This window comes from Protopterus annectens, chromosome 2.part1, assembly GCF_019279795.1.
Source record: "Protopterus annectens isolate FY-2018-M chromosome 2.part1, PAN1.0, whole genome shotgun sequence".
Lineage (NCBI taxonomy): Eukaryota > Metazoa > Chordata > Ceratodontiformes > Protopteridae > Protopterus > Protopterus annectens.
The window spans coordinates 1326113603-1326128176 of record NC_056729.1 but is presented as its reverse complement, the minus strand read 5'-3'; the positions used below and the strand labels follow the sequence as shown (position 1 = coordinate 1326128176).

Sequence of the window (14574 nt, the reverse complement as noted above, 5' to 3'; positions counted from 1 at the left end):
CTAAGTATGTAGTTTCAGTTTTGAACCACCTTCTGCCAAATTCGCCCCATATGCACCCCCCCCCACCCCTAACACACACACACACACACACACACACACACACACACACACACACACATCTTGCTTAGCCGCTTGCACGGTGCCATAGCAAAATGCTACCACCTCTTTATGTTGTTCTTCAAGGAAAAAGCAGCACGTTTACATATTATTGGTATTTAGTGTATTCGCTATATCACACTGCACTGTATTACTGAATACAATTCAGTAACCCGAATTTCTAATTAGTTCAGCACAAAAAAAGAATAAACGTCGAAGGAAAAAAAATCCGGGATCAGACCAGGGTATTGGGTCACTGGTGATATTTATAGTCACCTGGCGAGATTCCTTCGAGGTTTTCTCAAGGGTTCTTCTGTACAGTGACAGCAATCCCTTCACAATTAATCATCTCAGTCATCAAAGTCTCCCCTTTCTGTCCCAGACATGCCTTCTGCATTCTCATTTCCCTTACCCTGTTTGCCCTGGATAGCAATCAAACCCAACAGCAGTGTTCTGCAAGCTACAACACGTGTACACGTGCGCTCTCTCTCACTGTGTGAGTCACACACACACACACACACACACACACAGTCTTTTTTAACAGTTCATTCCACTGTAACTATATGACACTTTGCTCTTCCGAGCATTTGACAGACATTGTGCACTCATTTCTCCTCCTCTGCACGATACTTTTTAATAGGAGAAATGCGTCTATATATTTAATAGGTAAACTGTTGTGGTACTGCCTATTAAATGAAGGTAACTGACAAAACAGTTTCTATCAAACAGTTTGTACTGTCACGAAGAATTCGAACCTTGAATATCCAAAAACCAGGAACAATTAAACGATTGACTCAATGGATGATTAATTAATACTGTTGTGAAGTTATTGTGCTTCTTTATTTTTATATAGCGCGCAGCCTTCACGAATTGCCATACCAGAAAACGTTCTGGGTGTTTTCCGAGCACCTTATTAATGGCAGGGACAGAGAACAACCCAACAGTGCTATTGGAGAAATAACTAAAAGGGCATTTTCTTCATGTTGACTTAAGTCTTCTGCGCATGAGCAATTAACTGGTTCTCCGTAGCAGTGGTAAAGTGGGATACTGGCGCTTCTAAAGCAGCTGTCGGAGCAATCGAATGTGAGTGATTTTTTTCAAGAGTAAAAATAATTTAACTTGGTTTGGTAAATGTGTTGGATTCAAACTGAAAGGCGAATGAAAACGAACCAGATGTATCTTGATGTGTCCAGTGCGTTTGTCTGCAGTATTTAGGAAACTGAAGCGAGCACCTGCTTTCAGGACCTTGGATAGCACTGTTTCTTGCGCTTCAGTGGGTTCTAGGTTCTAACTTTTACTAGCCGAGTTCACACAACTGGGACCAATATATTCACATATAACGGGATGAACTTTTTAATAAAGCAGAGAGGCTACACAACACACTTGGGGTGCTGTCTTTCCCCTGGGCTCTAAGCAGCAGTAGTGAATGGCTAACTGCTGCTGAGAAATGGACTTTACAGAAATCTTTCTGGCTTTGTTTATTGCTGTGGTGTTGATCACATCTTTGATATCTAACTTGTTAGTGTTGGTGTGCTTCATATACAGTTCAGATATTCGCAAACAAGTACCGGGGATCTTCATTGTGAATTTATCAATATGTAATATTCTCATTACGGTTATTAGTATGCCGTCCACTTTACTGGGGATTATTAAACACCGACAAGTATTTCATGATTGCATTTGCCAAACAGTTGGATTTTTGGAAACTTTTCTGACTAGCAATACCATGCTAAGCATGGCCGCGTTAAGCATAGACAAGTGGATTGCTGTGGTGTTTCCCTTAAGTTACACCAGCAAGATGAAATACAAGGACGCAGTTATAATGATTTGCTATTCTTGGGTTCACTCTCTCACATTCCCCCTCGTATCACTTTTTCTGTCTTGGGTGAATTACAACAAAACGTATGCATCCTGCACTTTGTTTTTAAAGGAAGAAGCTGAAAGAAGAAAATACACAGTTTTCACTGCTGTATTCCACGCTGCCACTTTTATGCTTTCACTTGTTGTCTTAAGCTTCACCTATATGAAGGTTTTAAAAGTAGCACGATTTCACTGCAAGAGGATAGACATTATTACCATGCAAACTCTGGTTCTGCTGGTAGACATCCACCCTAGGTAAAGTTCTTCTGATTGATCTGTGGAGGGTTTGAGATCTCTAGTTCCTGTTTTAAAACGGGACACATTTACGAATGTGAAATGCATCGCTTATATTAACTAGTTAAGAGTTGAATTACCACACTATCACAAGACTAAAGTATTCGTATTGGGAGAATTTTTGCAATCTCCATTTACCTAGTTAGCCAGCACACTGAATACAGGGATACAGGTTCCAGAGTAACTGTCACTTAATCGCAATATTTACAATACCGTTTTCATAAAATGCTGCGTTATAATATTCCTTTGTAGTGTAGATAGTTCCTCTATGAGCTCCAATTTAAATAATTAACCCATTAAGGCTATTCATATGTCTTGTGGAAATTAGATATGCCAAGTAACACTTTCCATGTGTTGGTTTTTGCTTTCAGTGTGAAACAACGCTGCCTCCAAGAGCAAAAAAGACGAAGACAGCGTGCCACCAAGAAAATAAGTATTTTTATAGGATCTTTCATTATCTGCTTTGCTCCATATGTTATCACAAGGTTGGTACAGCATCAATAAAATATACGCATGTGTAAATTTCTTTACTGTAGATGTGTTTGCCTATATCCATCCAAACCAATAAACCCACACCCACGTAGTGCAGTGGTGGGTTCAGATAGGTGGTAATGAGCTGATAACGAGACGTAGTTCAGTGTCCCTGTTATCTTGTTTCTGAATCACATATCATCATTGCCATGCTGTTGTGCTTTGCAGCATTGCCTGCTTAAAACAGGTGGTGATATTATTTCTCAGTTCTAGGGTTACTCCTTTTTTGTTTGTCAAAGTAGTGTTTTGTTATGCTATGAATACTGTAGCTTATTTGTGCCTTTTAAGCTATTGTGCAGAAGGTTGTGCCACCAGTTATTTTCTTTAGTAACACACTTGCTTTATGTAATTTAGCAGCAGTTACACATTTGTATAAATAAAGTTAAACATTTGCACTAATAACAGTTATCTATTGTATTCTACCATTGCTATATACTTCTGTAAGTTCTTTAAGTATAAGTAATGGAAGTCAAACATCTCGTGTAGTATGCACCATTAACATTCGTAAAACTGCCCAATTACTTATGTGACATACGTATTCTCAATATGTAAACACTACGAAGAGCAAAGGCTTTGCTTTATAGGGTAAATCGATAATTTAGTTACATAACAAGAGGTTTTCCCTTGCCTTAAAAAAAGATATTCAAGTAGAAGTTGTCGCTGCCAGAGGTCCAGTGGCTAATTCAACAGAACATGCATTGTTACGTTTGGAAAGAATAATTCATTATTCCACTAGCTACTTAAACGTTAATAGGTGTACCACCGCACTCTTCAAGTAAAATCTGTCCAAGTACTTTCTTACGCTTATGGATAATGTTACCCCTGTGATGTGCAAACATCCATGCAACATACAGCAGTTATGTTGAGTGCACAGTAGGTGCCGTGCCTGACAAGTAAGTGTGTGTGTGTGTGTGTGTGTGTGTGTGTGTGTGTGTGTGTGTGTGTGAATATATGTATATTTCCTGTGAGGTTTGTCTGCATAACTTGAAAAGCAACGCTCAGGAAAGTGAGATGATTCATTGGTCCTACCATGTGGAGAATTTCTGGCAAGTCAACATCGTTAAAAAATGCCTTGCTATGACAATGATATCTGCATATATTCAGACATTTCGCAGGCAGGGAGATCTGGATTATACTCCAAAAATAATGTTTCTGTAACTGTGAACTGTTTATGATGTACTGTGTTTCACAAAACAGACTTTAAGTTTATTTGTTACCACTTTTGCTGAAATATTATTCAAGTATGTGTACAATCTAAGTAGTTAAACACAAAAATGAAATTAATCTGAATATACTTTTTTAAAATACCAACCTAAATGTGTTAATATAAATAGAAGATCAATGGAAACTCATTAACTCTAAATGCAGAGGCACTCTGCTGTTTGTTCGAAGCCTTTATATAATACATTTTGTTAACTTGCTCAGGTGGTATAATATATAACTGAAACCCGAGGGTTTAAAACCAGCTTTCCGTGTTTAGCGTCTAGTAGCCTTCATGCCTGTTCCTACTCCCCCGCCTACATGTAGATGCATTAACACACACACACACACACACACACACACACACACACACACACACACACACACACACACACACTCTCTGCATGGATAAAAATGAAAGCATGTTATCAAAATTGACTGAAGCACTGAAACTCTTAAATCAAATTTTGTGTGTTATAGAGCATGTAATTCATTTTGCTCCTGTGATGTAATGTCATAGTGTATAACTTAGCATATTATTTGCAATGCTTGTAGAAATGACTTGATCATATAAATCATGCTGAGAAATAAATGCATTGTACATGCCATCCAAACAGAAAACATTGCAACAAATGGAAATTGGTTAATATTTTTTAACCAAATAGCAAATCTCTCTCACTCTGTCTATAAATCCATAGATAGATTGATAGAGAGATAGACAGATAGATAGATAGATAGATATGTTCACAGTCCAAACGTAAAATACTGCCAAGTGCATCACCTCCTGTTTTCTTCTATATTGAAGGGCAATAGTGCAAAGCTGTTCTCTAACCACAATCTCTTGACAAATTCATAGTTGATAACCAGGAGAGATCCTTTTCACATCCTGATACTAAATTTAGCCAATTTTAAATGCAATTGCTTGGTATAATTTTTTATTTAATGATTCGTGATACTGTAAATCATAATAAATCCTCTTCTTAACAGATTTTTTTCTGATAGTAATTATTTTGCATTCAACAAAATAATAAGAAAGTGACTATCTGAAGCAAAGCATCCATCTAATTAGTGTATAAGGCAATACAGTTTATTCATAATGAGGTATTGCGTGTTGCTTCAAATGTTATTGTTAACAAATACCTTTTATGTATACCTCTTGTAGTTAAAGTAAATAAATAATACATAAATAAATACACAAAATAATAAGTAGTGTAGCATGATTCATATAACTTTTGTTGATCAGAAAACTTAACAGGACATGTGGTTTCAGGTTCCTCCATGTACTGAGCTGCCCCTCCTTTTGAGAAAACTTTCAAGTCACAGCAATCAGCATGTCTTAATGTGTTAAATGAACCAACTGCTAAATTTGGGACAGGCTTGCAGTCTACCTGATTTTGATTCATAGTTTCTTCATTCATTATGTATGACTCTGAGCAAGCCATTTAAATAGATTAATTATCCAAGGTCATTGCTAAAAAGAGGGTTTTATACCTAATGGGTATTATGTGATAAAGTGGTTACAACAAATATGCAGATAAACAAACAAGCAAAATAAATACATAAATCCATCCATACTTTTTATTTTTAGAATTAATCATTTCACCCAATTACATAAATAATACTTCTGCACTGAATTATAATCACTTTCCAACAGATCAGCATAATAATTTGATCTGTAGAAAACAATAAACATTAATTATAAGTGGTGCATCTATTGCTTTTGATTTCAAATCATAATATTTTATTTAAATGTGAAATACCTGCAACATGGAAGTCCAAGCTGTGTTTTTTTTTCATCACCATGTTTTCAGTGGTTTTCCAAATATTCAAATCAGTCGTTATATACTGATAGTCTAAGAACAGGATCTTAAATACACGAGTAGGTTGAGTCACCTAATTTAGGAATACTGCTGTAGGCTTTCACATTTATTTATTTATTTATTTATTTACATTTGTTGACTGGGAGTGTCCGACTGGACATAGGTCCATTTTCAGTGGAGGCCCGGAGAGAAAAGCTCCACAGTTAGACAGTAGTTACATTGGATTACATAGTGATTAACAATTTAACATAGCAATTACTTACAACATATTTACAGATGAAGAACATAGTACATCAGTAGACAACTAGAATCTTTATATGTGAAGTACATAACAGACATTAAATGTTACAAAAATAAGTTCCTGCTGTATAATAAGTACTAGGCTTATGAGCATCCTAGCTTGCTATAATCAAGGTAGTTAGTGGAGTGGAAAGAAAGGTAGTGGTTGGATGGGGTGGGTGATATTAGAGTGGGAGTTGCAAGGGCACATGTAACTCCTACCTGCATATTCAAGAGTTTTAATGAATAGTAGAAGATCAACCATTGTATTCTTATTCACCATGGTGGATTATACAAGATGACAATGCTTTTCAGTTGCTACACCCTTTTCCCAGAAATAAGACAACTTTAAATTTGATTACAAGTAATGGATGTATAGAGGATTTCATTCTGCAGGGAAGTGTGCAGATGAAGTTTCCCACAAAAAAACAAAAACAACATTTTCACACACACACACACACACACACACACACACACACACACACACACACACACACACACACACACATACAGACGCACACACACACACACACACACACACACACACACATATATATATATGTGTGTGTGTGTGTGTGTGTGCACGTAACTGTCTTTTCTCACATATTTTGTGTCACCTTTGAGCTTTGCTGTAGTAGCTCTCCAAACATCAGCCTATAGTCATATATTTCAGTGGAAAATCAGGTCAGGATGGCAGGTTGGGAATGCTTACTTTAACAATGTCTAAACACGCGTCTATGATATTTATGCACTCTTCTTTACAAACATGGATGGCTGTATAATTCAGATTATATTCAAACTTTCCCTACAGTGAGACTCTAGGTACAATTAGGGTCAATATATAGAACTGTCAGATTAAGGTATCCCAGAATAGTATCAGGTGTCAATCCTCTGGTAGGTAGCTTAAATAGAATGTATTTAAATAATACACATCAGTAATTTCCCATAGCCATAGATTCTTTAACCTCCATGTATGCCAGGAGGAAATCAAGCAATAGGAGGCTCATTATAGTTCATAGTCATGTCATCATTTTAATAGGTCTAATTGCTTATTTCCATAAAAAAATATATATGGGGTGTTAAGCCCTACTATAAAAATAAATGTTGATATTGGTCATTTTAAGAAAAAAATCTGAAATCAATTTGCTAAATGTATGTCACATTTAAATAGAGCTCCTGTTCTACAAGCAAACTAAATACATTTCTACTTTTACTGAAATATTCTTAATAACTTAGAAGATAGTATTTCTTATCCATGGCCACAGACTTTAACAATCTACAGTGAATAAAGTGCAATAATAGTCTCAGTAGTCATTTTAGAAAATGAAAAAAAAAAAAATAAATGTTTCAAAAACAATTAGCTTACTTAATTTTTCTCTTGTTCATGAAGGTCAGTTGCTGTATTTAAAAATCTATTTCTTAACAATGGGTTCATGTCTTCAAAAAACTTACATTCTCTACTCAAAGGTGGTCAGCACTGACTTAAAGGAGATTAGTAATAGATATCTAAGAGATAATTGTGCATACAGTGATGTGCTGCAATGTCTCTTTCATGTCTATAATGTAAACACCTTAACCGCTATGCCAGTCTCCAACCAAATTATGTGAAGCTCTTTAGAAACAATTTTGGTGACAGTGGAGTTTTAAAAGATTCCATATTTCTTGTAAGTTGTTATTATACTGTGTAAAACCGACAATTAATATTATGTGTGTGTGATCTATGAAAGAATGAAACTGAGTAAGTTCACTTGTATAGTGAACGAGTAAGCAGATAAAGCTAACATATTCATATCTTAAGAGCTAGAAATAGTATGTTAATGGCTTCCAAACACTGCATGCCTTGTTCATTATCAAACATCTTATCAAGGTCACACAGTAAAGTTAAAATTGACTTCTTATATCACACTGATGACACGTAGAAAATTAATAAATATTTGATCATATTTTTGTGGTGTGACTTCATACACCATTTACATGTACAATGAAATAACATTATGAACTATAAGTGTGTACTGTATAACATGCTGTTCTGTTGTATGTGCACGGTTTTGGATTTAATAGGATCAAAATAAATATGCACCTTTTGTGTTGTCCATCTAAGGTATTTGGTACTACTAAAGAATAGGCAAATACCTGAGGATGAATGTTACAAAGAGACAACCATTAGGCTAACCCCCAAGCTTTGGGGTTGTATGAACATCTGGATATTGACAATGTATACAGTTTGTAAAATTGGATACAGTTGTCTCCTTTTTGCTCATGGCTTACCACTGGCAGAAGCTGCCTTCTCAAAATGGTCCTGAGGCATTACCAGATAAGAATCTAACTTAGAATTCTCACATTATTTCCATTGTGATTGGATAATGTGGGGATAAGTTATAGATTTGAGGCTTCTGAGTCCTTAACCAAATTCCAAGAGGCATTAGCAAATTTTATCACACATTTAATTGAGCTGTTGTCTCAGACAAATCTTGCACTCAGAAATCTTGTAGATGATTCATGAGAACTGTATGCATCCTTGAGCAGATATATTTTATGCTGTTCCCACTTGGAAGCATTTTGTACCCACAGTTACCATGACAGATACATCTACTACAATAAATTACAGCTTGTATTCTTTGCTTTCATAAAATCCTTACATCTTGGTTACAGGTAACTTATTTAAATCTTTATTCATTACATGTTGAAAAAAAACACATATTTTCTTATAGATTATACTAATGCTGAGCAAATGAGGAAAGAAGGATCATCATGCTATGGAATAGTCTCCACATCTATATGAAACAGAGTCCATCCCTAACCCTGTTAAACTGTAACCTTGACCATTGTATGGGAAGTTGCAAATTCATCCCCAGGCTGGCCACATGTCTCTTATAGACAGAGACCAGCAGTAAACATTCCCTTACTAACACTGGATGGCTAATCAGAAATTCATTCCTGGGTTGGCCCCCATGTCTCTTATAGATGAAAAACGACAGTAAACATTCCCTAACTAACATAACCCGCACAACTTTTTAGCAATCTCCTAATATATGCTTCCTAACAAACATACCCAACCCCCAATTAAGACACACATGCTACCAGAGGATAGAATTGGTTTGGGTTGTGTGGCTAGGCTTATAAAAGCTCTGGTGGACATTAGCCTAGTATATACCTATGAACCTATGAAACCAACCCAGTAAGCATTAATGAAGCATGTAAGATATTCGTCAAGTAATGGCAGCATCAAATATGTCACAGACTACGTGAGTGCTAAAAGTGTCACAAAAGTAAGCAGTATAATATTTTACAAAGCCTAATATGATGTTTAAAATGGATTCCACAGTGTTAAGAACTAAATATGTTGGGGAGCTAGGGAACTTTCCTGGGTGCATGCAAACCTACAAAAATAAAAATAAAATAATTCAAGTGAGAGGCATTACATTCTGTCCATTTTTGACATTTGCAAAGTTAAATTTAACAGAATAACATACATAAACATAAATCTGTTTGCTACCAGAGTTGTTAATTATATGTGCCTTTTTCAGTGATGCATGCTTATAAGAGAGAGAGATAGAGCTATTATATAAACCGATGCTGCACAATGTAATATAACTTAACAATCAGAATATGGACAACCATGTACGCATAGCTCTAGTGTTGAAATTGTGGAATTTATGTTTGTGTATTTTTGCAACTTATTACATCTCACCTATTGTTCCACATGAAGTCCGTGCAGTCTTACCAAAAAAAAAAAAACAGCGCACTGGACAGAGGTACAGTTTACATAAATAATATGTAGCACATAATCCTGAAATGATGCAGTTTGTGATCTGTATAAAGAAGTAAATCACTTCACTTTCTTTGTGTTTTAGTTCTTAATACCCATTGGCTTAAGTGCACTGTAATACACACTGTTAGAAAAAGGCTGCATCTAAACTAATACCACTTCACTGACATTTCATCTTGGTGTCAGTTATCCCAATAAATCATTACATTTAAACTGTTGTGTTTTCTGTAATATGTACAAGGAGGTCATTTAAAATTATAACAAGGAAGACATCAGCTATAAAATACAGAATGTTAAATGCAATATTTTAGATGGAAGTTATGATCATGCACAATGTGTGATGTTGATCTTGCAACAGATGAAATGTGTGTTGCATATATATTTTTAAAACACTCTTTAAGCCACACCAGCATCACTTTGACTACATTTCTATCTTTACCTAAAAGAACATTTTGAAATTAAAATGCCTTAAATATGAATAAACTCATTATAGAGGAAAGCATTAAAATACTGCATGGTTATTTTTTTACATTAAAAGAATATTGAGCAACATGGCATTGCTTTATGTTGCATTTCTGCTTCCTTTGCTTGCATGTATTGACCTGTTCACAAGCTGTAATGAAAGACAGTGTGAATTACTTATAAGACTTTACCTGGTGATCCTTTCAGGGGAAATAATGAACCACACAGTGGGATTTTTGAAGCACAAGACAGGAGAAAGAGAAGGTTCTCAACACCAGAATGTCCATTATTTCCCTATAATGCCAACATTGAAGGGCATTATTGTGGAGGGCTGGTCACCCAGTGAAATAAACCTTGGCTCTAGATGATTGTCACTGTTGAATGGTTACCCCGATCTCAGTGGCAAAAATGGGGGAAAGGGGTTTTGGATGGATGGATTTTACATAGAAAATAATCTTTAGAGGACTGATTTGTTTGAGCTTTTGCAGAGTATTCGTGAATGATTATATGTGTGTGAGTTGTGAGTGTATGTGTGTGTGTGTGTGTGTGTGTGTGTGTGTGTGTGTGTGTGTGTGTGTGTGTGTGTGTGTATATATACATATATTACGAAAATAGTCGCACACATTTTATTTTACTTTCTATTTTCTTTAATTAGGATTGAATGGTGTAATGTACGAGACAGTGACTGGTGTTCAAATTATATTAAAATTAATTCGTAAAATATATCTGTCTAGCTGGCAGACCTGCTAGCTGTGTGTCTAAATTTTATTCATTTATTTGTTTTTTCATTTGTTTTTTGTTAACCAGATAAGTTGACTATTCTGTAAACTTTTCTCAACCTCATTCTGGATGCAAGGCACAACTTACTTACAAATCAATAGAAATAAACATAGAGCTAAACTTCAGCATTCCTTTGCAATTTGTCTAGTATTAATATATTTAGTTGTGACATCTACAATCTAGAAAGAAGAAACGGATATAGATATTTTCAGCTGAGGCAATATTATTTCTCAAGCATTCAGTGGCATATGCTTGTGGCTCAAATTACATGGAGATTCAAAAGTGCTAACCGTTGTCTCTGAAAAAAAATGCGGTTGTATTCTGTTTTCATTTGTTTCACTAGTTTTTGACTTCACATCCCATATATCCTGTTCACTTCTAATATATGTTTGGAAGAGGTTGCATGGGTCAGGTGTATTCGAAGATTATCTCACCAGTTGATTGCCTGAAGCCTATGTTCGTTAAGGACCATGCACCTTGGTCTTATTGTCTTAGATGAAAAATAAGAACGTTTTTACTTTTGAACTAGCTAGGGACAATATTTGTGGTGAAAACATTTACATATTTTTTTTGAAATGATGATAGTAGCTGTAGCAGTAAAAAGAAGCTATTCTATTCAGTAGTGATGTATACTCATGTTTTCTGGGTACACCAAATATAGAAGTACTATTAACTGTGATTTTCAATAGGTTTGTGTTCTATTGAAAGTTTAGGACTACAATTGGCAGGGCCTGTTAATGTTTTAACATGGGTTCATTGATTCCATAATCCTTTCCTCAGAGCTGAGAAAATACAATATACATCTAATATTTAGATATTTTAGCACAGTTTCTGTTATTTTTTTCAGTGCCACCCTTATATTTCAGTGTCTTTTCAAGGTAACACCTATTTTTGCAGTTCTGGGTCTGCACAATGTGGTCATTCATGAAGCCAAGTTTTCATAGTTGTGATGATTCCCTCGGCCTGTTTGGTGTAGTGAAGATCATGAAAAATACTTAGTCAATGTTTAGTTTTATACACCATCTACAAAAATCATGCAGTTGCTTTAACAGCCTATTATGTTATTTGCACAAATTGATCTTAATAGTAAGGAAGCTGTAACCATGAGAAAATTATGTGCCGAAGAATGGAGTCTAGAAGACCCCTAAATGACAAATGCCTTGCTCAGATTCTTTACGACGTGTAGTTCTAATGCAAATAATGAGACCTACATCATATCCTGCTGACAAAAGCAATGTTCCTTTAAGACTGAGAAACACAGCAGTACACTGAACATTTTATACATTCTTTGCATTCAAGAAGGAAGCTTGTTTTTCACGTTTTCATAAATTACATCCACAAAGTTGTAGATGTTCCCTTTTCCAAAGCCATGTTGATCTTCACACATCATGCTACATTTATTTAAATGCTTCTGGAGCTGAATCAGACTGTTTGCTTTTTTAAGACTCTTTGCCAGTAACCTAATAGCAAATATAGGTGAAGTACTGCAAGACTGAAGGGTTTTAATCTTGGGAATGGAATCATCTTTTCATTTTTTTATTACTAAAGATACTGCTCCAGAAGTAGCAAGACAGAAGCAAACAGACAGACAAACATAGAGACAGAGAGAGAGAGAGAGAGAGAGAGAGAGAGACTTATGTTATCAGTTTAGCCTTGGAGATAACTGCTGGTCGTGGCTTTAGGAATGCTGGGTAGAGTACATCAAGCATTATTGCTTTCTCAGGTAACTTCTTTTAGAGCGTGACTACCCTTCCAACAACTACTACTATAAGATATAAACCAGGAAAGGAAAAACACAGTAGTCTAGTGTCTCTATCATTAAATGGCATCCATACTTAAACCAATATGTTGTTGGAAAGACCAGAGTTTTTTTCTGGTCAGTACATTTTTTTGCAGCCAATCGTGTCTTTAGTTCTTGATACTCCATTTTCTGAAGATGTTAAATGCTTAAAATAGGATTATTGTGAATAATCATCATTGATTCCTTTGAACTGTTGCTGTTGCACTGATCATATTAAAGACATTTTATAATTTGTATTCAGTAAATATTCACTAAACTGGACTAATTTAATCCTGTTTGGGGAAAAAAGATCGCATGCATATCTAAAATCACAAGATTAGGAAATCGGTTAAATACCTTTCTAAAATGTTGACTGCATTTACTTAATCATGATATATACTTGTTTTAACTATGGCATAAACATGATGAGTAACTGCAGGACTCAGCACACCAAGTTAGTATAAGCATTGCCATCAATAAATGACAAAATAAAATATGTTCAGCATCAATATTTAACTGCATAGGCACATAAAACGATGAAAAATACTGGCAATCCTGACACAGATTGATGCTGTCGGATCCATTATGGCTGGCATTTAAATCTGAACTTCAGCAGTATGGATATACAACTTCTTAGTAATGCCTTACATAAGGTACATGATCAGAGACCAGCAGTCTAATGATGAAATCTCAAAACCTGACATACCAGAAGCAGCTGCAGTTTTCCCGAATCATTATACTGAAGTGTTAGGATAGCTTGTTCATAAATCAGTACTAGCACTTATAAACCAAGAGATCAAGAAGGATTTGTTTAAACTACGTTAGTACTTATGCACCCTAATCATAATTAACTGAAGACAGTGCTTTGATCAATCTGATCTTGTAAGAAATGACCATATCATAAGCTATTATGCAGTGCAATATTTGTCAGCATGGAAGGAGATGGTCAACAGACCACACTGCTTTGCCACTAAAACATTGTCCTTTCCTGTAGTGCCTTTTTTATGCAATGCAAAACTAAAATACTTTGGACATAACAGATCAGAACCAAGAAAACCTAAAAGTATCACTTAACAGTGCTAGGAGTTAAAACAAGAACCTTAGAGAATGGTGACATCTGTGCAGTCACTGAGACATGGTTTAAAGCCACAAAGAGCACCCCAGCAGTGCAAAGCTATAATGCTTTCCACACATTTAGCCCAGATACTATACAAGCAGAGACTAAAGGTGGAGGTGTCTCAATTTACATAAAAGATAAATATACCTCAAGGCTGCTCTGACAGAATGATGGACTTGAGCTTCTCCATGTTTGAATTATTATAGTCAAAATCCAATACCACTTCCTTGCAAGCTGTCATTCCCCTTCTATGACTCAGGAAACCCATAACATGTATTTAAACTTACTGGCAGCGCTCACCATCCAACCTAATACCATATTCATGGATGGCTTCAATTACCCCACTATTAATTGGGAATCATAAACAACACCAAACATGCAGACACAGAGATTCCTGGATTTTGTAAACACAAACTCCCTGTACCAGATTGTCAATATGCCAATCAGAGTGCAAACACACTGGATTTGGTGCTCACTAATTTTGGAGAGCATTGCATGACTCCTAATGTAATGTCCTCTCTGGTAAGGTCAGACCACAAAATGGTCTCATCTGAAATAAAAATAAAACCCAAAACTGAAGCTAACC

The 14574-nt window shown here is 35.6% G+C and overlaps 1 protein-coding gene across 1 annotated transcript in view; it reads left to right on the top strand.

The window, feature by feature from the left end:
• The first annotated feature begins 693 nt into the window (after positions 1 to 693).
• GPR78 (G protein-coupled receptor 78) overlaps positions 694 to 14574 on the top strand; it is a 263460-nt gene continuing 249579 nt past the window's right edge. Inside the window, exons 1-2 of the mRNA XM_044062797.1 lie at positions 694 to 2211; positions 2622 to 2735. Coding sequence (XP_043918732.1) covers positions 1544 to 2211; positions 2622 to 2735 — 782 coding nt within the window. The 5' untranslated portion in view covers positions 694 to 1543. The remainder of the gene's footprint in view (positions 2212 to 2621; positions 2736 to 14574) is intronic.